This window comes from Tenebrio molitor, chromosome 1 (genome assembly GCF_963966145.1).
Source record: "Tenebrio molitor chromosome 1, icTenMoli1.1, whole genome shotgun sequence".
Taxonomy (NCBI): domain Eukaryota; kingdom Metazoa; phylum Arthropoda; class Insecta; order Coleoptera; family Tenebrionidae; genus Tenebrio; species Tenebrio molitor.
In genome coordinates, this window is record NC_091046.1 from 38,143,724 (window position 1) to 38,168,876 (window position 25,153).

A 25,153-nucleotide genomic window follows, 5' to 3' on the forward strand; every position below is an offset into this window, starting at 1 on the left:
GTAAAATATCGAATGTTTATTTATAGGAAAAATAAATTATAAATTGTCTCTCATAAAGTTCCACAGGACCTTATTTGACTTTCTATTTTATTTTTTTAAAGCAGTCAAAACAATGTTTTAGAGAAAAGAAACATAAAAACCAATTAGACATTCTGTACGTTCCCTTTACTTTTCATGAAGTTTTTTATTCTTTCCAAATTAGGCAGCGGAAACAATAAAAACAAAGACCTGCGCATTGAATAATAAATATAGATTATATTTAATTCTTGAATTAGAAAAAAAACCTGATGCTGCGTATCTAAATAAGAATAAAAATCTTCAAGTGCTTGACAAATAACTGATTAAATTTTTCCGCTTAAAACCAAAAGTACCACAAATAAATCCATATTTGTTACTAAAGACGGTTTATTTAAAAACCAACACAAAATGGGTTGCAAGGGTTTTCGAAATTGAAAAATGCTTTAATATCATTACTTTTTATTTTAATTGTCACAGAATTTGAAACAGTAGAACCATTGTTAACTTCGCTTCTTATCCATTAATTTAATTAAAAATAAATTATGTATAGTGATATGCAAATTACACTGAAAAAAATAATTTGCAATTGATTTTTATCTTATCTGCTCATTGCCTATTTCAACACAAAGTAACACTACAAACTGAAATTTTTGTTTTACAATAAATTATTTGTGACATACCGTACATAACTTAAATTTTATGTAATACGCTTTACCATGTATGTAATGATATTTTATCTGCATTTGAAGTTTGATGTGCTAATATTCAGGTAAAAAAATGTTTATTTACAATCAGTCATTCCCCTCAAGTCCTTCATAATCAGACGGTTAAATTTTGGCGACACTTGACGAGCACGTTTCTATCACTTCTTAAAACATTTTTCCTTCCAACTTTTAGAACTGCATTCTGAATACTTTCTTTCACACTGAACAACTTTTCACGTTCCCTTGATTCGTGATCAAACACAATAAATTTAAAACCGAAATAATATAAATTTATTTTGGGCAAATTTGGTGATAATTATTGCAGTGTACAAAAGAAAATTGTATGAGATGACACACTTTCGATTACATAAAAAATATTTATATTCAGTCGATTGATAAAAATCTTCGATTTGGAAACATTTGTCTTAAAAAAATTATTTTCTATTTGTACTTTACATGTGTTATACAATTTATACAATTTTTACAAGCACAAATGATGTATTATTTACATGGAAGGACGTCAGTCCGTTAACGAAAAGAAAAATTACAATAATCTATTAGGATAAATCACAGACAAAACTCTCATATAGAAAAATGTACAAATACCCCCAACAGGGAATTAATCCACTGCACCTAACGTTTGTTAAACTACGATGTTAAGTCGAGTCTAAACGGTTTATTTGAGTACGCTCCACTATTTAATAATTTATCAAATTCACTATCACTCTTTGAAACGAAATTGTTCTCTGATGAACCCGAATTTTGCCGCTTTCGGACTCGCCCCACCCCCTTCGTGGCTAGAGATTTTTTCTTGGTCGTCCTGAAAGCTAGATATAATTAAATTTTTACAGACATATGCATCAATTTGACATTTAACATTCAACACAGAAACAAGAAAAAAAAAGGAAACCTAGTTTTCAATGAAGAAAATTTCAACCCTAAAAATGAACTACAACATCAAAATCCAAAACAGGCTTTGATCCACCTTCCCTTTCACCTGAGAAGTTTTAGCGACTTTCTATTTTATAGGTAGAAAACCGCCTTTGGCTACGTCCAACCGCCAACGAAAAAAATTCAAAGTAGAAGCACAAATATTTTGATATTACAGCCGTAAACAAAAAAACAACTTTATCAACGTTTAAATCTGAATTGCTTTTTATTAACTTTATAATGAAATTACTAATGCATGCAATCCACCAATTACATAGAACATAGAAACAATTATCACGATTCTCCAGAATGTATGTCATTATAAACAAGATAAGACAGTTGTACGGAAATTTTCAATAGAAATAAATGACTCACCTCGTTTTCTTATAGCAGGTTCATCGATGCTGTTGTTCTGCGGTTCTGCAACATGTTCAACAATAAAAATAAGTCGTTTACGTTTGGTCGAAACGTCTTACCAAATTTCCGTTTCTTTGGCTTTTTCTCCAAGTGTTCACGATTTTTCACAGTTAGCGAACCTTAAAACAGAAACAATTGTTTTATTAACTGGTAGACACATAGAGACAGTAATTTTTCTATAAACACTTATGAAGTCCATCCATGTAGAGGAAATATGTTTTCACGACGAGGAACATCTTTGACAATCACATGCAATTTATATTATATGAATATGATAAAGTGAAAAAATATATATTTCAAAAGAAATCTTCTTCGTTACGCTGCTCGTTTCTTCATAAATAATAAAATTCAAAAAACCATAACCATTAAATGCTCAACAAACTAATAAATTAAAGAGATTACTAATTCACAGCCAGTTTAAAAAACTACTAGATACTGAATACTGGATACTTCAAAGAAAATTAATGTTGGAATGAAATTAATTTCATTTGAATTTAATGACGTCTTCTTTGTCTTCCTTGCTTCCTACTTTCTTTCTTCACGTAGTTCTCTTGCTGCTGAGTGTTCATTTTGCTTTGGTCAAAAGTGGAGACATTATTGAAAGGTACTAAAATAGGAGGTAAAGAGTAATATGACCCGCACGGTATATTAATAAACGGCACAGGAACGTTATTCATGTGATAATTTATAGTGGGATTATTGTAAGTGTGATTATTTATATTAAACTGATCTGTAATAATAGGACTAGGATCAGACTCTACGTTATAAAAAACAGGTAATGGAGGCATTTCTTTTCTTTCAGCTGGCGTCTTGAACGGGCGCGCGTTGTTCGCTTGCAACTTCCTCGGGTGCAACGCTTCGACTTCCGCTATGCTGATCATCGGCGTCGCCGGGTAACTAATTTCTTCTTTCTTCTGTTCTTCCGTGACGCTTTCGTTCTTGTTGGCCACCGAAAGCTTCCGCTTCTTCAGAGGTAGTCTAGTTTCGCAATCTGAATCTTCCAAACTCTGCCAGTCGATCTTGGAGAAGACCTCGTTCTTTAAATTTTTCTCGAAATCGTACGTTTCCGGAACGGCCGTCGGCAACTGTATCAAACTGTCGGCGACTGGTTCTTTCAACTCGATTTCGGAATTACTTTTGTTATTACTACTTGACTCTACAAAATCACGTTTACCCGGGTTGATGTTATCTAGACTGCTAAAGTTCTCGTTTACGTTATCGCTACTGGTCAGACAAGTTTGGGATTTGTAAAAATTTGAATTATCACAAAGCAAAGATGAGTTCTGTTTGATGAAGTCTGAAGCGGTCTCGACTGACGTTTCTTCGAGGCAATGTTGCACGAGCTTGTCCGTGTCCGGCAAGAAAGTGGGGGAATTGGAGAATTCGGTTTCGGGATCGACAGGAACGGCACCACCTGGGATTGATAAGTTGAGGGCTTTGTCCTCGGTGACGTTGCAATTTAACTTGTTGAACTGTTCGGCAAGTTGATTGCAACACGAGGACTTGTTTTGTTCGCATTTCAAGGAAACTTTCTTGCAGTACGCGTCGATCGACGACTTTACATTACCTGGGTTGTGTCTACTGGGCGAAAGGTTGACGATCCAGGAAAACCTAGGTGGCGAGATGCACCGAACTACGTCCTTTTCGTTGATGTGCGTGGTCGTCTTGTCGTAGTCCACCCTTAACGTGGGCGGATTGTTCAACACCTTCTTCATCTTGTTTTCGATGAAGGACAACCGCTCCACCACCACTCGCGGTTCCATGTTCAGTTTCCGATCGCGACGGACTCGTTTCGGCACCAGAACACCGTCACTGCGAAGTCTTCGCTCTTCGGAGTTGTCGCACGTGCTCTCGTGGAACATTATCCGGTAGTTCTTCTTCCGGGTGCTGTTGTTCTTCTTGAGGATACTTTGGGGAACTCGGACGTCGTGAGTGGGAGGTACGCGGCCGTTCACGCTGTCACTGAAATAGTTCCGGAAGTCGTCGATCGCTTCGTAGGCAGGTGATGTCATTTCAGTGGGACTGTTGGACCGGCTGTTGGTGTTCGTCACCGCTTTCGTGTTTGCCTCTTGACTGATGGTGTTGAAGATATCCAACTTGTCCGATGGGGCCAGCAAGTTGTTGTGTTTCGTGGGCATTATCTTGGAAACGGGACCCGACAGTATCTCCTCGAAATCGTGGTTCTCTTTCATCTTGTTCCACTGTACGTGCATCGCGCTTTCGAACCTCGAGAAGTCGTCCAGCGTCGTCGACTTAATTTTCTGCGACGACGTGTACATTATCTTCGTCGGTGTGGCGCCAACATCTTTCGCCTGTCCGTTTGTCCTGTTCGACGACAGCAGAGGTTTCAGAACTGTGTTGCCGTTGAAGGTTTCCGGTACCGTGTCTTTGGTTTCTGAACAATTGTCTATACTCGCGATCGCCTCGATATTGGGGGCCGTATTCAAAATTACTTTCTGACCCGTGTCGATCTGGTCGCTCGTTTTGAAAGTGCTGAACGCGTCTTTGGGAATCTGCAGTTCCGGATTGACTCTGATTTCAAAATTGTGTGTGTCGTTGTGATTCTGCACTTCTGCACCAGCCTCGTCTGGTACTAAGGGACTGTCTTTGTCCGGGTCGGGGCAAGATTCCACGTCGATCTCCTCAGTGTCGTACTCAGTATCGATATTTGTCATTTCGGAAATGTCCAACTGATTTTCAAAGTCTTCAAATTCTGAATCGTGCTCTATCGTTACGTTCACCCCGTCCACGGGGCAACTCTCGTAGTCGAATTTTTTCTTCGCGTTCGGTAATATTTCTGGATTGTCAATAACATCGTCAGGCCTCTCGATTTCAATTTCGGTTCTTTCTTGAGCAACATCGTCGACCTGCGGAACTTCACTGTTGTGCGCATCAATTTGTTCGGAATCGCTGATATACGTCTCTTTGACAATTTTTTCGTTATCACTTAGGTCCTTGTGATTTTGTCCGATGTCCGTGTACAGACACGTCTCTTGTGACCTCGAAGTGTGGTCGTCTAATTGTACCTCGTTGGGAGGTGTCAGACCGTAGTCGTTGTAGGGACACTCTTTTCTGCTAGGAGGAGGGTCCACTTGCACTTCGACCGTCCTCGTCACCACCGCGTTTTTCTCGCAAACGTCCCTCTCGAGTGTCAAGTCGTCTTTCAGGTTTTGGCCGATATTTGTGTAGAGACGTGGTTCGACGGGCCTCGAGATCTGCTCGTCTGCTGGTACGTCGAAAGGTGGGGTTGTAAGTCCGTAGTCGTTATACAAGTAGTCTTTGATGGTATCAGCTTGCACTTCGACACTTTTCATTTCGATAGTTCGTTTGAGGCTGTCTATGTCACTAACTGAATCACTAATTTTTGTCGGACTAGAAGGACTCGGAACTGGCGTGTTGTTCGAAACCAAGGACACTTTAGGTTGATTCGTTTCTACAGGGACTTCACATGAAGTCATTTCTTGTTGGGAACTCAAAGGTGGATTTGATAGCTCTATTGTCGGCTGCACTTCTACGGTCGGGCAAGAATTTGACGTTTCCGTTACTGTTCTAGGAGAGCCCACGCAAATCCTCGTAATTCCATTCAGATTTTCCAAATCGGGATTCTTTTCTTTCGCAGAATTTAACAATGAAGGTGAAGCGGGAATCGGTATCCTTGCTTCTTCCACCTCGAGTCTCTTGTTCGTCTGCAAATAAAACAGAAAACGTCGGAAGGTGCACAATCTCCTTGATTATTAATTCGAGTGTTAGTTGAGTAATTGGTCTACTTAGTGGGTGTTACTTTTTAAAGTGAGTAAAAAGATTAAACTAGTTTGAACTACGTTAACAAAAGCATTTAACTACATTGTATGATTATAAAAATTATTCCAAAAATTTAAACTTCTTACGGGAAACATATGCACCAATTGTTTCAAATATCTTGCGCTTAGAATAATTATTCTATTTAAAATAAGCATTATTCCTTAGAATATGTAGAAAAATAGCGCAACATTTTTCTGAAGATGTGTAATGCCGTTGGCAAACAAATAAAATAATTAATATTAATTAATATATTTTTTGGAATGTACATTTTTAATTATGAATTCTAAAAATTAATTTCACATTATGCTAGTGTTTCCAAAAATGTTTATCAGGTCGGGAAATCACATAGTCCACGTTCCCGGCCGCTGGTTCGTGAAATCAATAAAACCGAGTCATAGGAATTACAGCTTGCATCTCTTTCTCCAGCCGGGTATAAAAATAAAAACGTTAAAAATTTATTTCTGGTTGCATTAATATTTCAAAACAATTATCGCAAGTGGTTTGAATGCACACGGCAATTGGCACTTTTATATTTTATTTTTACCGAGCAACAAACTTATGTGACAAAATAAATAAAAATGGAAAGAAACCTCCAACGAGAGGTTTACGTTGAAAACTTCTCAAATTTAAAAACTGTAGTCGTTCTTAGCATCCTGATCACCGTGGGTAATAATCGCACAAAAAAATCTAACGGAATATTTAGTTGAGCCAGATTCAACCGACTTTAAATAAAAAAATAAGACAATTGTACGTTCCAATTTTGACCAATGAATTTTTTTATATTTTATAAAATGTTAAAAAGGGAATGATTTTATTTATTAAGCTGACTTGACAAGAATAGGTTTCTATTGCACTGGGTATCGATTTTGCTACGTTGTTCTGGGTTATCACAAAATAGGAATAAAATCGCAAAATCACTTACGTTGGTTAACCCGCGACTGCTTTCGTCATCTTCGATGAGAATATCTTGCACTTGCTGCTTTGGTAATATCGTAATACCAATAAATTGAACGTCATCGTCGTCATCAAATTCCTCTTTACATTTCCTAAATATATCAATTTCTGCCATATTTGAATTGTGATTTTGCGTCGCCAAATTTGACATGTTTCTTTCAACCTCGTAGTAAGCTTTCAAGAATTTCACTTCCTCTTCGTTCTCATCCTTCAATGCAAAAGTGTGACGCAAATGTTGATGGTCATCACACAAACTTACATCAACTGGTATGGTTGGTTCATCCTCTCCTAAATCTATATTGAAATCGAGATCATCCAGTTCGACGTTTTTCTTCGCTATCACGTGCTTAAAATACGCACTAGATATATCTCGAAACGAGCGAAATAAATTCAGAACAATATCAACAGTTGATTGACACGCAGGCATCAAGATTTGCCTGAGTGTTTCATTATTTTTTATGGATTCTGGCGTTCTTTTGAACATTTTGTACATGATTTTGTCCATACCTTCCCAATCTTCCACTTTCCGAATCTCTTTCCACTTTTGAAAAACGATATAGTTTCTACAGAACGACTCATCACACAAATTGAATGCAGGTACTTTAGTGAGAAAATGCCTTTAATAAAATCTACTTGTGAACAAAAATATGCTTTATGTGAACAAGACTTACGTGTAAAGAATGTTTAACACTTCTGAGCAAGATTCTGAAATGTTGTTGGTGTTCATTTTGATCAACACATGCAGAATGTGGTCGTGTCGCTCAAATAAATACACAGTTAACACGTGGATAACTTGCCTCGACACTGACAATATTCGTTTTTTGTATTTATGTTTACTCAAGTCTTTCTTCTTTAATGGACGAATAACTTCCAACTCCAAATTGCAATATAACGTTAAAATGTCCTCCATATTGGTTAAATAATTGTCTGGAGTACAGCACTGCAGCTCAACATAATACGAATAGAGGAAACTGATGTGACAAAACACTTTGTTCTTCAATGTTTCATTGTCATCAAAGGATCTAGCCATTTCTTGTAGAGACCTGTTACAAAAGTAGAACAGCTTGACATTTAAAAAAAGCACATGACTTAGTTTGACTTACTGCAAGTATTCTTTCATTAGATCACCTAGGACGTTTTCATTGTCAGCCACAGCAAACATTGATAATTTTTTCCGAATTTTGGCGTCCCACTCGTATATCAACTCTTCTGGTGTTTTTTCGGCACCGTCTGGAGGCACAACGACAATGGTTCTTACAAAGGAAACTGATAAAATTGTAACTCAATACTTACCCAAGTCAATAATATCATCTTCAATTTCGATGATCTGGGAGACTCTATTAATCAAATTAGAATCCATGTTCTATTGAATAAAAAATAAATTAATTCGAACTCAATTAATATCGAAGAAAATCTGTAAAAATAATATTGTTTACTGTGAGGTCACAGAAGGTGAGGTTGGGTTATGTTGACAAATTGAACAAAAAAAATTGGAACGGGAATGTTATTGTCACAATTGAATCATTTAGGAACGGTGTGGACATTTTCATATCAAATTAGGGCCGTTGTTTTAATAGAACAAGCTGAATTAAACTAAATTTAAATAACACAATAAAAATGGCGCATTGGTGGGAGCATTTTAATTTGACTTATGCAGCCTTTAAAGAACATAAAATACTTTGTAGACTTACTCCGCAAGTTTCCATTATATTATGCAACATTATAACAATAATTAATATTTTGTATCATTTAGTTTTAAATGTTAACTACACATTTTAACAAAAATCTGTCAGTTGACGCATCAACAAATGACATGAAGTTGGCTCAGGGCGAGCGGTTTACTGTTACCAACTGTTAACGACGAAACTTTTAAATTATTTACAAGTATTTTAACAACTCCCTCAAGATAAACAACATCAAAACGTACTCACGTTTGCGATTGTTAATTTTATCACGGTCCACAAAATTTCAACGATCAGAACTTCATGTTTGCCTTTTTTGGGAACGGTAGGTATTTGTGAATGGAATTTTCAAATGTACGGGGAGTGGCCAGAAAGTTATATAATTTACTGTACACTTACCAAAATGTCAAAATTAATTCCGGTATTGTCCGAACACCGTATGACTGACAATATTAAAATCTCATTCGGTAAATGACTTTATCGGTTTAATTACGCATATATCGAGGAATTTACCTACAATACGCAGCCGGCTTTCAGCCAGATTAAATTTTAAAAACATGAGTTGCAGAATTCGTAAGAAAAAAATGAAACACAACTAAAAGAACTAATGTATCTTTTATTAATTAAAATTATATTTCACAAAAATCGATTAAAATATTATCTATAAATTTTATAATAAAAATGCACAATAATAAATTTTAACTCAAATGTTTCATTTATGTCATTGTTCCAAATACTGGGTTGTGTCTGCAAATACTGGGACCGTATTCTTCGTATGCGGCTTTCGTATGACAAACTGTGTAGAATTCAGGCTGCAACGATAAATTTCAGCAAACATATTTTATCCGATTAACGCGTTTATTACCGTCGACGCTAACATGCTTCCTCCAAACCACACTGCATACCGTTGCATGTGATGTGAAACTACCTGAACGTCAATTGGTTTGGGCTAAAATTCACATTTGATGAATGAAGTAAATCTGAAACAGTACCACGAACCTTCAATCGACCGCCTCCAAGAGTTTCGCTGAGCTTCAATCGCGCATCCACTGTCTTTTTGATGTCCCTCTGCAACCGCCTTCCGAAATCCTTGAACATCGTCGAGCCCCCCGACAACACTATATTATTGTACATGGGCCTGCGCACGTCTATGGGGCAATTTTGGATGACGTCGTCGACGATTTGTGAAATCGGAATAGTAAAATCTGGATTGGAAAATTCGGGATGAAAGAAAATCTCTGGTCCCAAAAATCTCTCGTAACCAACGTCAACGGTAAAAGGCTGTTTGGTGACCGAATTCATTCCTTCGAATTTTTTCATCCACTTGCCCGGGTCGGTGTCGTACTTTGCGAACTCCTTTGCGATGTCCGGACATATGTAACAGTGTCTTTCTTTGATTGCTTTGGCGGTTTCTAACGATTGCTCCGGTGGGATGCCTATTTCTCTCTCGCGAAGGAGCGACTGGATGAAATAGGTGATGTTGCGACCGGCGATCGGAATGTGTTTAATACAACTACCAATAACGTAGCCTTCGGCCTAAACACAGAAGCAAAACTCTAATTAATGTTGCCACTTGTTTCATCGTTGGCTTAACATTCTATAAAAATGCAGTACCTAAAACTAACGTCGACAGGACGTAGACCTGAACACAATCCGGACAACTTATGTGCTACTTTTATCGTTCAGTTATCTCCACCAGTGTACTTGTTTAATCAATTTGGGACTACGATACTGATAATACAAGAAATATACGAATATCACATATTTCAAGTTATGCAGGTAATGCAGAGGATAACGATAATTTATATTTGTACAAAACCGGCAATTTTATTGTTGACATGTTAAATCTACGTACGTTTCAAGTGTTTTACTCTTGTGTCAATAATTACCGCACTGTTGCATAAATCATGCACTCTGATAATAATTAGGTAAGGTACTTATTAAGTCGCAGTACCATGAGCAGGTTTACAAATTAAAACGACAAAATAAGAATAAAACCTAGTAATACTAGCTCATTTGCGCATTTTTTTGTCGATAATATTTAGAAAATTCTAGGGGCACCGTGGTATGTAGGTTTCAAACTGGCACTACTGTTACTTCGCAATTAACCGTAAACAACGTTGTTTATAATTTGAATATTTTATTGCACACGTGTTGTAGATAGTGGAAATTTATACATGCATATTGAAAATCTTACTATTTTGAGGGGTTTAATCCGCTCCATGTTGTTTTTTTTACGTTGTGTATGAGTGAGTAAACAAATAAATGCATGACCTGCTGACCAGAGGTTTATTTGTCTGACGCATTACTCGTAACCTGTTGTGACCGTAAACCATGTTACAAAAGCTAACGATGGTTTTTTGTCATTGTTAACCGAAGTTTACGTCAGCGTAGCGGCGTGCAGTTTTTTAATTGTTTCGTGCATCCGTAAATAAGCACTTTAACACTTGGTCAAAAGTCAAATGTTACTGAGTTTTCGTAAAACCAGCAGAGTAAAAAATTGAATTATTGCAAATTGTAATCTTGGTTTGTACTGCTTAATTAAGAAATTAAAAATTAAATTATGTACATGCTTTGGATGCGTCGAAAAAGTGAAAGTAACTACAATACAAATAATTAATTTACATTTTTTGTTCGACACTGTCAAAATTTGAGAATTTTCTCCTGTGTGAACGGATTTTGATAAATTTGACAACTTGTCAAAACGAAACGTCAAGCTAATTTTAAAGATTTTTAGCGATTTGGAGCCTTTAAGGGGCTCGTCGAACAAAAAAACGTTGTATTCAACACGTTTTTGTGTAATTTGGGCTTTTTTTGGCACTCGTGGACCTTTAAAACTCTCGTTGCACTCGAGTTTTAAACTGGTCCACTCATGCCAAAAAAAGCCAAAATTACACACGAACTCGTTAAATAAATAACTATTAGACAATTATGGGTGCAAGTTCGACTCTCGGATCCGTAACTTCTGAATAAATAAAAAAAGGTGCACTAAAATCTGTTTTTATTGACAAGACGCTATTTAAATTTTAAATTTGAAAAAATAAATAAACAATATTATGCAGTGAAAAATAATATTGCAAATGAAATCTTTTAACAAATATGTACTAATAGATCTGTTACTTTTTGATTACAGGATACATAGTGTGAACATGAAATCTGGAACACAATTCATTGTAGCGTTATGTGATGTTTTTTGGAAAATCGCTCGGACAGGTCGATTTTATTTTGAAAAATGCCATCCTGTGACGTACAACTTGTTTAAATGACGTCATTGGTTTTGGCGCAATGACGTCATCACCAATTTTTTTAAATGGCAACCCCCACTTTTTTCATCTCTTTCTGATAGTAATTGGTAACTTACATAACAATTTTTTTTGAGAAAATGGCCAATTTTATTTTTAAAAATTAATTTAATTTTTAATGTAATAGACAGATTTCCACTACCGCTGGTAGCGCTACCTATCGGCGATACTAGTCTCACTCATGTTATGACAATGAGGTTAAAATGAGACGAGGGAAGGCGCTGGTAATGCATTTGAAAGTGATGCCAATCGTTCCTTTTCCAGCAACCTTTTAAGACCGTGAACGTCCTTGAATTGGTTATCGCATCGCATTGGCGCCAGTGGCGTTCCTTTAACCCCAGCAACAAGGTGTTAGTGTTAAGCGTTTGACAATTTAATTTTTCATGTATTTATAGCTTTTTCTGAATTATAAATTTACTTCTTTAAATTTTTTCAAGTATGTATGTACTTTATGTTACAAATTACAATAAATGCATCTGTGCGCCCCGTCTTTTACAGTGGACGATACGCCACTGGTAACATCCCACCAACTACCCTTGTTTAGCAACCTTTTATGGTTCTCCACGATTTGGCGGGTGGCAATCACTTTTTCAAACTGACCTTCCCTCCTCTCATTTTAACCTCCTTGTGTTATGGAGCTTGCGGCACATTCAACTACGTCACCAACGCCTACTGTGATGGGACAATCATTTATAATGACGCTGTATAACCTTTGAACTAAAACAATCTAATGCATAAGATATTATTAGTTTTCAGAACTTTTTCACCTTCTTACGAGAGATAGGTTAGAATTATGGTCAAAATTCAATGACATCGAAAAAATATTTGAGGTATTGTCAAGTAGACAAATGGACAAAACCAAATTTACATTATGAAAATTTTTATTTCCCGTTTTTTTTTGCAACCAACAGTACAGTCGCGAGCAATACATTTTGGTCGTCAATGTCCTTTGACACATTAGAAAATGCTCCATTGTAAAACGTTCGTAAATATCATAACCTATCATCATGTCTTATGATATTTTTTAATTTGACAATCTAACCAAATTCTGAAATGACATTGACGACCAAAATGTATGGTTCGCGACTGTACATACTGCAGATTTAAGAAATTTGTATTTTATCATTTTCACAGACATTATTTAAATATGGTCCTTATTCCTGTAGGCCTAATGTATTAAACTTTTTCTAAACAGAAAAATGGGATACCATTTCAATAGTTTCAACTTTTTTTTTGGCAAGTATGTAGCAAGAAATATCACTGAATAAAAACAAATGTCATAATAAATATTTCTAAAGATTAAAATTAATGTTTGTTTTATTAAATACTGGAACTACCATTGAAGTTATAATTTTTAGACTGATGGTTAATTACTGTTAATATAAAAATGGAATTAAAATATTTCTTGTACTTACTACAGGAATAACGTGCGTTACGCCGTCCCCACTGTCAATAACGATTCCAGTTAAGGTTCTTTCTTCGATGCTGCGTCCAACCCAACTGGCAGCTAAAGCTAAAACAGCTTGTACGGCAATGTATAAACCAGGTACATTAAATGATTCGAACATGATTTCTGCGGTGTACTCCCGATTTTCGGGCGTATTCAATGGCGGTTCCGTTAGAAGAAAATAATGATCTTCCGGTTCTGCACGCAGATATTTGAAGATACATTGTTCTAAAAATCTTTCCATCAAATCCCAGTCTTCTACTAACCCATGACGAACAGGGTACTTAAAGTTGAATCAAATTGAGTCAAGCATATGAAACGCAAAGCGCTTATCTTACTTTGACCGCGTATCCGGTGGCATCGAAGGCTTCATCACCAATAAAGAAGTCTAAGTCTTCAACACCTTTACACAGTCTTCGACTGGACTGATCGCCGACTTTGGCGGTTTCTTTTATTGCTATGGCGGAAGGTATGATGAACTGCGGTTCTTTGTTGTTGGCAAAACCTAGTTTGGTGTAACTGCAAAGGAGGAAATTTATGAATGATATATGAAAGTTTGGTTATGTGCCGACTTACCCTGTACCGACGTCGATAACACAAGCTGGTAACCTTCCGGTCATGTTGTAGGTTATTTAATAAATAAATTTAACAGCGAATTTCGAAATAAATTTTTAATTTGGTTTAGGGAATTAAATAAAAAAAAACCACACCTTCAAATATGATATATGACAGTTTTTTTCGGTCGCTATCATAAACCAAATACACTCATCGGGAATAAACCAAACCGCACCTCCCGGGTGTATCAACAACTGCGCAAGACACATCAGCACCTACGTGTATTGTTGGTTTCATATCACGGAAAGTTTGTTCGTGTATACAGCAAAGAATATACCAAGAGAAGGTGATAATTTCAACCCACAATACATCAGGAGGAAAAGCCGGATATTTATCGCCTCCATGCTCCATGTCCATGTTTACGTTCCAATGTATTGTGGGTTGCATTTTCTATTTCGCCGGGCTCATTATCACTCGTGAAATACCCTGTATTTTATTCTTAATACATATAAAGATCAAAGTCATCCCAAGACAGATTAACTATTATGTAATATAAGACATATTTAGGACACCAAGGGAAGAGATGCACTACAGCAGCGGATTTGAGTTTATAACATTTCAAATAACTTTGAAGAGCCAAAAGAACGCTATTATTGGGCTGAGTTTCAGCCAGCTGGCTCTGAAATGTATAATTTATACAACGAGTGCATAAGGTAGTACTTTTTTCCACCATGACCATAAACAGATGTTTTCCGTATTAAAAATAATGCAATATAAACTCGGTACAGGTTGCAAAGACACACTTGTCTACTTGTCATTTGCAACAGCGCTTTTATGGCATTAGTCATTTGAAATTACTTTAAAACTGTACTTATATGGAAAATAATCAACCCAAACTATGCTTTTCTGGTCCCTTTGTGTCTTTATTTGGTTCAGAGATATGAAAAAAATGCTGTTGCAAATGACAAGTGTGTCTTTGCAACCCGTACCGAGTTTACATACTTTATTTTTTAGCAGTCGTAGAAAAAATATCATAAAGGCAAAAGAATTCCTTTACTTGCTTTCTTTGTCAAATAGTTCGATAAGGTTTAAAGATATTAAAATTAAAAATATTTGTCTGAGGTTATTTAACACCCGGCCATAATTAACACTAAACCCGGTGTTATGGAATATGGAAGTGCACGTAATAAATTTAACCACCAATAGGACTCGTTAAAATAAAAAAATATCCTTTTTCTGCTAATTCTTCCAAACAGAGTTCAAATTGAATATAATTTGAACCCTGAAATTCATATCCACTCATGTGTTTACACGTCCATTGTAGTCCAATCAATAAAGACATAAAAATGGCTCCACCCTGCAAAAGGTACAGAAAAGTTTATACTTTTCTATTAGACATATTATTAATATTGCCGAGTTTGCGACCTTGGGGGGTTGGCGCTGGCCCCGCCATACTGGAGAATAGGGGTGGAAAATCACATTTCTGCGATTATTTCATTATCCGTGCGAGATACGTCTATCTAAGTTATTATAGAAAATGTAGAGCGTACAATTCTCTACATTTTTTGTTCTTTATGTTTTTTTGTCAGATCAATAGTTTCGTAGTTACAGCGTGTAGAAATCGATAATTTCTTTTATTTTTGTACTTTTTATTCTTTTCCACACCACCACAGAGGTAGAGCAATAGGGTGGGTTTTTTTTTACGTAGTGTCCCCGGTGGGGATTGTGCACGATGCAGTAGAAGTTTACTGTTTTACTCTCTTTGTAACGTAGTCGGATCCAAATGATCTGGATCGATCGGTATAGATGAGCTGAATTCATCAGAGTTTATGAATTCGGGAATTCCTCTTGAGAATTTTCCTCTTGTTCCTCGGGGTCATCATCATCATCATCAGGATCATTTGGCGTTTACCTGTTTCATTAATATACACGTTGGAGTCCGATATGCCCGTAGATGGACAAACAATAAATGCTCGATTTCTACAGGCTGTAACTACGAAACTATTGATCTGGCAGAAAAAACGTAAAGAACAAAAATTGTAGAGAATTGAATGTTCTATATTTTTTGTAATTAGTTAGATATACGTATCTCGTACGGATAATGAAATAATCACAGACGTTCCAGAATCTGAAGATCAAGACTAACAAATATCTGAAATCAATGAATTTCTATTTTGGCAAATGCCAGATGATCTTGATGATGATGATGATGACCCTGAGGAACAAGAGGAAAGTTCTCAAGAGGAATTCCCGAATTCATAAACTCTGATGAATTCAGCTCAACTATACCGTTCGATCCAGATCATTCGGGTCCGTCTACGTTACAAAGAGATCAAAAAGAGTAAAACAGTAAACTTCTACTGAATTGTGGACTATGCCCACTGGGGACATCACGTCAAAAAAAAACGCACCCTATTGTTCTACCTCTATGGTGGTGTGGAAAAGAATAAAATGTACAAAAATAAAAGAAATTCTAGATTTCTACACGCTGTAACTACGAAACTATTGATCTGACAAAAAAACATAAAAAACAAAAAATGTAGATAATTGCATGCTCTACATTTTCTATAATAACCTAGATAGAGAGGTATCTCGCACGGATAATGAAATAATCGCAAAAATGTGATTTTGCACCCCTATTCTCCAGTATGGCGTGGCGAGCGGCAACCCCCCAAGGTCACAAACTCAACAATATTAATAATATGCCTGATAGAAGATACCTGCCAAGTATAAACTTTTCTGTACCTTTTGCAAGGTAAAATTCCCTATTGATTGGACTATATTGGACTATATACAAATAAAATCATTCTAATTTTAAATCTAGACTAAACATAATTGTCATTTTTCGCAAGTAAAATTGCAATTAAAAATGAATCTATACAGTGAGCGGCAAAAGTATGGAATAAATTCATTAAAAATTAAACAAATTTTTTTTCAAAAAAATCTTTGGACAGGTCAATTTTAGTTTATAAAAATACATATTTTAATGCAAAATAAAATTCGAAACAGTCATTTGTTTTCGAGTTATGACGTCATCGATAGTTTTTTTAAATGGAAATCCCCTATTTTTTTTTTGATTCTGATAGCCCTTTTAATTGTCTAAACGCCAGTATAAAAATTTTGTTACCTTACATAAGGAAATTTTTGAGAAAAAAAAATAAATTTGGAAAAAATAAATTTTATAACGAACAAAAACAAGTCAAAAACTGTGCTAGTAAGTATTTAAAATTATGGAATTAAATGTTCGATTTGCCATCCCCCAGCTTGTTGACAATAAGCAAGTTTATGAAGAAATTCCCCCTGTTTTAGTTTTATCCCAGCACCCAATCAAAATTAAAATTTCTATACGTTGTGTTTCTGTTAAATGAGTCATTTTCGAAAACGTTTTGTAAAACAAATAACACATACGAATGAAATTGACAATAACATTTGACTGTTTGATTTACCTACTTAATTTTTTGACTTGTTTTTGTTCGTTATAAAATTTATTTTTTCCAACTTTAGTTTTTTTTTTCTCAACAATTTTCTTATGTAAGGTAACAAAATTTTTATACTGTAATTTAGACAATTAAAAGGGCTATCAGAATCAAGAAAAAAAATAGGGGGTTTCCATTTAAAAAAACTATCGATGACATGATAACTCGAAAACAAATGACTGCTTGGAATTTTCTTTGATACTAAAACATGTACATATTTTTATAAACTAAAATTGCCCTGTTCAAAGATTTTTTTGAAAAAAAATTTGTTTCATTTTTAATGAATTTATTCCATACTTTTGCCGCTCATTGTATATTAATACGTGAACGAAAAGCTTTGTATACCTTTTTAAGCAAACTGTGCGCACGGAGGAGTGTGAAATTTGGCATGGTTAAAGGTTATATGGAGGAGAAGTGCAGAAAGATAAAAATTTATGTATAATATACAGGGTGTCGCCAAAACAAAGACGAGTCCATAGCTCCCATATTTATAGGAGGATTTTAATTATCTGTACACTAAATTAAATGGTTGTGAATAGACTACAAAATGGCCTACTAAATTCACGTAAAGCCCCAAGGGCTTCAACGTTAAACTGTCAAACAAAATTTTTTTCAAATATGAACACATACTTTTTTTTAGTAATTCTGATAGAGATTTTTATTCACTTACAAACATGAAATCGGATTTTAGATTTCATCCGTTTTCAATTCCTTTTTTAAATCCACACAATTTATAAAAACACGTAAGTTGAATACTGATATATTGCATATTTGTTTAAAACAAGTTGTTAACGAACAAAAAACCTAAACCTAATACTTCGTCATTGCACCATTATTATCAATGACCATCTGTAATCGGCGTGGCATTGATGATACCAACTCCCTGGTATATTCGGGTGATATCTCGTGCCAAGTATCAACAATTTCTTGTTGCAGTTGTTCGACAGTATTTGGACGAAACACATTTTTATACATAATTGAGGTCATACAGCCCCAAATATTTTCTATCGGATTTATGTCTGGTGACTTGGAAGGCCACGGTAAAGACGCACCCCTTGCTCATCCAAGAATTCTCTAACCCTGGCTCTATGGACACGACAGTTATCGTCTTGAAATATAAAATTTCGTTCACCAAACACATGTGTGACTGAGGGAAGCATTATCTCCCTCAGAATTCTAACATAGACCAGTGCTCTTAGTCTTTCTTCCACAATTGCACAAACTCCTGGGCCCCTAATGCTGATATATCCCCATACTACCGCATCCCATATATTTTAATGAATATATTCTTGAGCAAACATAACTCTTTGTTGTTTATTCTGTGCAGTTAAAAAGATTTTATTTGCTGTACGTTTACTATTTAATTCAGATTTCTTTATTCTTCTTCTTGTTTTTAAAGAAGCAGGAAAATTCGTCTCCTGTCGAGCTCTGATGGCGGTTCGAAATGGATGTAAACGAAGAAAGTTTATCATCTCAAAATCTTCATTATCTGTGGTAACTTTTGGACGGCCAGAGCCTGGTCTTCTCACATTGTTACCAAAGGTTTGAAGTTTTTGTTTCGCGAGCAAAACAGTGTTTTTGCTAACGTTTAGCTCGTTAACAGTTGCTCTTATGGTAATACCCTCCCCAAGGCGTTGTCTAATTACGTGTTTTTGTAATTCTGTTAGAGTTGGCATTATATCTGACAAGATAACTGTCAACAGTGATTGTAAAAATCAGTTTTATTTTGACTTTATTTTGACAATTAAGAGCTTGATACAAACGTAAGAAATTTTGCGTGTCCCAGTTTTTTTTGTCCACCAACCGTACATGGCGATCATTAATTTGGAAACACCGGCCTAATGTATGTAGTTTACTGGAAAGCGTTATGTCATGAACCTATCATCGTCGAGCCCATTTAAGAGAAAATTTATACGGGGTCATTACAAATGATTGTCTCATCGCAGTAGGCGTTGATGACGTACTTGCATGTGCCGGAAACTTTATAACATGAGTGAGACTAGCATCGCCGATAGGTAGCGCTGCTGGCAATTTTTGCCACTTTCAGGTGAACTATCAATTTTTGTCGCTTTCACTGTCAATTTTCAGGTGAAAAGTGCGATGATGAGAATTTTATTTATTTTTTTTAAATTAACGATTAATATTGAGTTGTTTTGCAACCAAGTCTAAGTTATTTTGTACCCAATTTAACTTCTGTGTGCGAACGGTGTGTACTCACTTATTCACATCATTTTGATGTTTTTTATATGGAGTGGCAACCATAAATTTTACATTCAGTTTTTACGCCTACTTGGACTACAGTCATACGTACATACAGGGTGTCCCAAAAATGGCGTACTAACTACTTACTACTGTATCCAGGATGTTTAAATATACACGAAAAAAATATGGAAAAAAAATTTCAGACAAAAAAATAAATTATTATTTTTATTATTAACGGTAATACAATGTAAACAAAAATGTACTCGTACATCATTACCTTGCAATGTTACCGTAGTGGATTTAAAATATTTTTTTCGATTTCCAAAGCTTCTAAATTCACTATTGTGCAGGATTAGATATTGTTAGTGAGTAATCTTGTACTTTGTGATAATATGTACGATTAGAGGTAGCTGTCATGACAGTTTAATACATATATTTCAAAATAATTTTCCTGTTAAGTGCCACTTTCAAGGACCGCCAAATCAGCAATTAAGTCCAATAGAATTTTTTAAACATTTTTCTGACGTTTACGGTAGTTTCTTCTACACCGTAGTGCACCGTTAGTACGCCATTTTTGGGACACTCTGTATGTAGTATAGGATGTTTTTTTAATTTTGGCGTCGAAGTAGGCGTTGAACTGTCGATGGTGAACGTATAGTGGTCCGTTTTCTCTAAGGTTATATTGGGGCCGTAAAAGTAGTTACTCCAGTACTCCTAATAAGCTGCCCTTTTGTGTGGGTTTCAGAAGCTACGCGCCCCTGCAATAAATCAAAAAATTCTGAATGAAACAACCAGCTGGGTTTGCCTGCTGTTTACAAGCACTAAATGTTTCCTATATATATAATTTGCGAGGTCCTACGGTATCTCACCGTTTCCGCTTTTTGTAGTGCACCGAGCCGTGGAGAGAGATATTTCTCCTCCACCGTACTAACCACTACATTTTTGAGCCTTTTTAATACACCCTTAATTGCTGGCCGGGCAACTGAAGGGGGGACGGATGGAGATGATGACGGAAAAATGGTCCGCCGTGACTAGTATTCGAACCAGGGACCTGTGCCGTGAGAGTCTGCGCTCTTTCCCACTAGGCCACCGTCCGCCCTATTGTCCTATTGTAGACAAATCAACTTTTACACAATGGGATAATTTTACGGCCCCAATATAACCTTAGAGAAAACGGACAACTATACTGTACAGGTTACAGATCACGGATCAGCTGTTTAAATCTTACGCTTTTACACGAGTGGTGCGATCTCAATCGACTCTCCAACTCCCACTTCGACGCCAAATTTTAAAAAACACCCTTTATATTAATCTATGTACAACCTTAATAATAAGGTTTATTGTGCGGGCGGTAAAACTTGACTCACCCGGTACAGCGGTCAGCGGTGCCCCATTTAAATTGTAAAAAAATCTTCATACAATAGAATTTCCACATACGCATTTTTTTCGCTACAAAATTTTCATTTTCTGTAAAACAACAAAACACAAATGTAATTTGTTTCACATTTTTTCTGTGTAGCATTCTAGACGCGAGCCTGTTGTTGAAACGTTTTAACCAAACTAAAAAGTGGTTGGAAAAGTGACTGTGACTGAAAGTCGAAATTAAAAAGAAAAAAATAAGTCTAGCTGCACTTTACACTTCGTTGACGAGTAATTTTGCATTTTCAGAAGAAATCTTTCGTGATATCCAATTATCTTTGCAAAAAATACGGAATTTCTGAGATCAAAAATTATCAATTGTAAATGATAACGTGGAATCAAGATAGCTGAAACAAAGGGGGACGATAAGACGAAAAATAAATATAGTTATAAAATTCTACGCGTCGCCTTTGAATGCATCAAAATTTAGTAGGTTCCAAAAATATTTACAATTAATTTTAATCCAAACTACATTCACCATTTTTGTTATGTTTAAGTGAACTTGTTGTAGCTGTTCCAGCAGCCTCGTTTTGTTCCCTGACTCAATGCGGGATCCAGATAATTTTCCTAATAGCTTTGCTGGTTGTTGATTCGGATGTGGGGGGACTGTCATTCCATTTACTGATGTGTTACAGCATCTAGGCCGTACAAGTTACACATTTTTCTCAGTCGTCCTCATAGTATTTTATCTTGTCTGTACCCTTTGATTATAAAAATATTCCTGTATCGTTTCCAATTTAAACATTGTAAGAACATGGAGATATGTAACTAATAATAAACAATTTTTGGTTTTAGAAGACTAACCTGCCCCTGTTTTGGAAGTTATTTTTAAGAAAACAAGTTCGCTAACGCCATACCCCACCCTTGTTCAAGTTCTGTAAAATGGTTGCGAAACGGTTCGTCGTTTTGCTTCGCAGGTGTATACAAAGCTCTAGGTACGGGAGTTCTTAGAACGTAATCTTGAATAAATTTCGGCGCTGTGGAAATCTCAATTTTGGAGTGAGTTTACAGATTGAATCAGACTTGGGACGTAAATTACTAAATACTACCTCTGTTCAAAAATATGGTAGGTATACATTTGTATATGTATTTTCAATTTCAAACGTATACCATAGTACAGAGGTAGTAATACTCGTAATTATAAAATTTAACTTAATTTATGTATGTAATTTATAAAACAAAGAATCGTAAATTTTATGCGAATTCATAAAAAAAGTGTGGCCTTCTAAAAAATGAAATATTAAATTTCAATATAAATCGAATTTTATGAATTAAATTTTATTAAAGTATTTATTTAGTAATTTGTAAGATTTTTATTCATCACCTAACTTTCATTGTTAACATTTTCCATAACTAATTATTTAGTTTATAATAAATTACAAATTGTATTGATAACATTTTTGATTTACAATGCAAAAATTTCCGATAATAATGCGGAATCTGGAAAAGTGCTCCGAATGCTTGCAGCGTTTCCACGTTGAATAGCAAGGGAAATCCTCTCGAAAAGGAATTTCTTTGATTTAATTATTAATTTTAATTGGTGGAATTTTATAATAGTATATTATGTACCGAGGGAGTGAAGTGGATGATTTTTACCCGAGGTGCAGTTTGTAGCCAGAGGGCGTAGCCCGAGGGCTACAAAGCACTGAGGGTAAAAATCATTCACTCCCGAGGTCCATACACTATTTTTTGCACGACTCACCGATTTTAATAGAAAAAAGCCGAAAATTTGTAAATTATCACTAACTGTCAAGCTAAATTTAAATGCCATGTTGACAGTTAAAAATAATTTTAACCTTTCGGTTTTTTTCAATTAATTAAAATTTTTGGATCGTGCAAACAATAGTATCTGCACCTCGGGATTGCATGATTGTTACCGTCGGTGCTTTGTAGGACCCTCGGGCTTCGCCTTCGGGCTACAAACTGCATCTCGAGTGAAAAAATAAATTAATGCGAAATAAATATGTACCATAAAAGGTTGAATAGGCTATGGTTTTTTGCCCAAGGGGAAAAAAGATGACTAAAAGCTTGAGTTGGCTGCAGTTTTTTGCCCAAGGGGAAAAAAGAGCCACTTCACTCCATACAATCAGGGAGTAAAGTTGCTCATTATATACAGGTCGTGCAAAAACAATTTTATATACATATCTGCTAAATAATAGTTATTTACATAATTAGTGGGATAAAAGCAATATTACAGGACTCGAGTGTGAAGATTGCAGATGACGAGGGCGTTAGATCGAATTCATCTGTAATCACACGAGTTTCCTGTAATATGCTTTATCCCACGTGTTATGTACAAAATTTTATCTAAGACCGCCCTAAATTAAAAAAAAAAAGGTAAATCTGATTGATTTTCGCCAGTGAAATAATTGAGTTTCATTACCGCACTCAGTGGGATAAGAATTTACTTTTCCCACTGGGTGAGGTAATGAAACTCATTTATCCCACTGAGTGCAGTAATGCGTGAGGTAATGAAGTTCTTATCCCACTGAAAATTAGTGGGATAAGTATCATTTATCCCACGGGATTAGATAAATACATATAAAACCATCTTCAGAGTTCACGTAAAGTATTGTGGTTTTTTATCGTGCTCAACTTTTAGCTTAGTTATTAGTTCACATCAGAATTTAAATTCTTACTGTAATTTTTAAAAATTATATGAAAAAAGAGTCGGTCGGCGCATTTAAAGTATTATTAAACCTTATATTTGCTAGAGGTTACTGTTTAAATATTCAATCTGCAATTCTTCGCTAATATTTATTCATTTTGTGACAACTCATTTTTACATTGTTTTATTACTTGTGCGCATTGTGTCTCATATATTATAAACATTTTCTTTTCTCAAAACGACAGTAAAATGTTTATGGTGACTGTAGCTTGATTTCCTTGAACTCTGTGAGTTCGTTCATTTTTTTTTTAATATCTTTAACGGCATAATTTCAGAATTAAAAGAATGTTTTATTTCCTACGAGCGACACTCTTGCTATGCTCGAAGTCAATATAATACAGTGTGGAAACTTTAACTGGAATAAAATTAATAACTTGGACATAGGTGATTTTGTAACATCTCCCGTGTAATTTGCCTAATTTCATGCCTAAAACCGAACAGTATTATTATAGGCAAATCACACCGGAATGTTACAAAACGTAAGGAATGCATGTTACTATCGATTTGCAAGTTGCCCATTTTGAACATTTGTTGCATTAAATAGAATTTAACTTATAAAATTGGTTTTTATTTTTTAGCACGTAGACTTTGAAAATATTCAGGAAACAAATAGTGCATTGTATTCTTTGCGAAGTAGGCTTTCAAACGAGGTGTCACTTGGCATACCTTTTCATTTGAACAAAAAGTTAGGGGTGCTTGCGCACTTCCGGGAGGAGATATGCAAAAACCATATGCGCCAAAATGTGGGCAAGGAAAAACAAAAATCGACCTGTTTCGTGATTTTTTTAGAAAAATAACCTATGTCCAAGTTATGAATTTTATTTCAGTTAAAGTTTCCACATTGTATAACTTTTTTGAGAACACTGTAAACTGTAAGTATTTGATGGTAAAACCAACAACAGAATAGATCAAGTCACATCAAACGTATTGTAACGGTATTATTAGATCCTTAGCGTTTTATTTCTTAACATGCTAGGCGAAAAATACATAGTAGGTAATTTGCATTTTACTTGAACACAAAAGTACTTGATCCTTGACGTTAGTGGTTCCTTATGTTCTGGAGGTTTAATTACATCTAAACGTTGGCCACTATCACTTTTATACCAAGTACATTTTGACATACGTAGGCATTAATTAAAAAAACTTGTATTATTGTTAAATAATTATAAATAACATTCATCTTGCATACATGTTTCGTTGTATTTTTTCATATTCCCACATTACCGAGCGATTGCAGCTTTTTTACAATTTTTAATATATCCCGTATATTACCTACATACTGTAAGTATTAAACAAAAATTGTTATAACATATGCAGTTCGAAAGTAAAAAGTAGTCGCAATTAGTTCAGCTTGTCCGTTTAATGCTAAGAATCGTTTTTGCTTGACGTCTACTTCAATCATTTCCTAATTTATTATTTATTGACTCTAACAAAGAAAAATTATTGTCCTTGTTTTCAACACTTATTGTTTACAACTCACGTCTAAAGACGAGCGTCGACAGAAATGCAAAATGGTATGGTAATTACCTTATACGGTAATTTCTATTATCTACATCTGCGTACCGGAATCATTCTTAT

At 35.3% G+C, this 25,153-nt stretch overlaps 2 protein-coding genes and 1 long non-coding RNA gene across 7 annotated transcripts; 1 reads left to right on the plus strand and 2 right to left on the minus strand.

Annotated features, from left to right (window-relative positions):
• Position 1: 1 nt before the first annotated feature.
• On the minus strand, positions 2-8,673 carry LOC138122171 (uncharacterized). Of its 5 annotated transcripts, none has more exons than XM_069036353.1 (9): positions 8,516-8,669; positions 8,118-8,187; positions 7,928-8,054; positions 7,496-7,867; positions 6,793-7,441; positions 3,637-5,755; positions 2,129-2,188; positions 2,028-2,072; positions 2-1,549 (listed from the first exon to the last, which is right to left on the minus strand). In XM_069036353.1, exons 1-9 carry the CDS (start codon positions 8,543-8,545, stop codon positions 1,371-1,373), a joined length of 3,651 nt encoding a protein of 1,216 aa, XP_068892454.1. In that variant the 5' UTR covers positions 8,546-8,669; the 3' UTR covers positions 2-1,370. The 5 variants fall into 5 exon arrangements, with proteins under 5 accessions (XP_068892454.1, XP_068892427.1, XP_068892444.1 ...); XM_069036343.1 differs by having other exon boundaries at positions 1,505-1,549; positions 2,129-5,755; positions 6,793-7,032; positions 7,084-7,441; XM_069036326.1 differs by having other exon boundaries at positions 1,498-1,542; positions 2,129-5,755.
• A 429-nt stretch (positions 8,674-9,102) lies between these two features.
• Arp3 (Actin-related protein 3) lies at positions 9,103-14,068 on the minus strand. The gene is made up of 6 exons (XM_069045298.1): positions 13,832-14,068; positions 13,594-13,774; positions 13,224-13,538; positions 9,506-10,042; positions 9,372-9,455; positions 9,103-9,318 (listed from the first exon to the last, which is right to left on the minus strand). Exons 1-6 carry the CDS (start codon positions 13,873-13,875, stop codon positions 9,223-9,225), a joined length of 1,257 nt encoding a protein of 418 aa, XP_068901399.1. The 5' UTR covers positions 13,876-14,068; the 3' UTR covers positions 9,103-9,222.
• Positions 10,439-12,546, plus strand: LOC138129047 (uncharacterized). The gene is made up of 2 exons (XR_011159048.1): positions 10,439-10,571; positions 11,640-12,546. It is a non-coding gene; the product is annotated as an uncharacterized lncRNA (long non-coding RNA).
• Positions 14,069-25,153: the final 11,085 nt, after the last annotated feature.

Bases quoted from the DNA above. Each gene is read 5' to 3' on its own strand.
- LOC138122171 (XM_069036326.1), bottom strand. From the start codon at position 8,545: ATGTTGCATAATATAATGGAAACTTGCGGA. The intron at 8,188-8,515 runs GTAAGTCTACAA...TTTATTCAATAG, and splicing joins ATATAATGGAAACTTGCGGA to AACATGGATTCTAATTTGAT. The intron at 7,868-7,927 runs GTAAGTCAAACT...CTTTTGTAACAG, and splicing joins CTAATGAAAGAATACTTGCA to GTCTCTACAAGAAATGGCTA.
- Arp3 (XM_069045298.1), bottom strand. From the start codon at position 13,875: ATGACCGGAAGGTTACCAGCTTGTGTTATCGACGTCGGTACAGG. The intron at 13,539-13,593 runs GTAAGATAAGCG...TTCAACTTTAAG, and splicing joins CCACCGGATACGCGGTCAAA to TACCCTGTTCGTCATGGGTT. The intron at 10,043-13,223 runs GTAAGTACAAGA...TTCTGTGTTTAG, and splicing joins TAACGCACGTTATTCCTGTA to GCCGAAGGCTACGTTATTGG.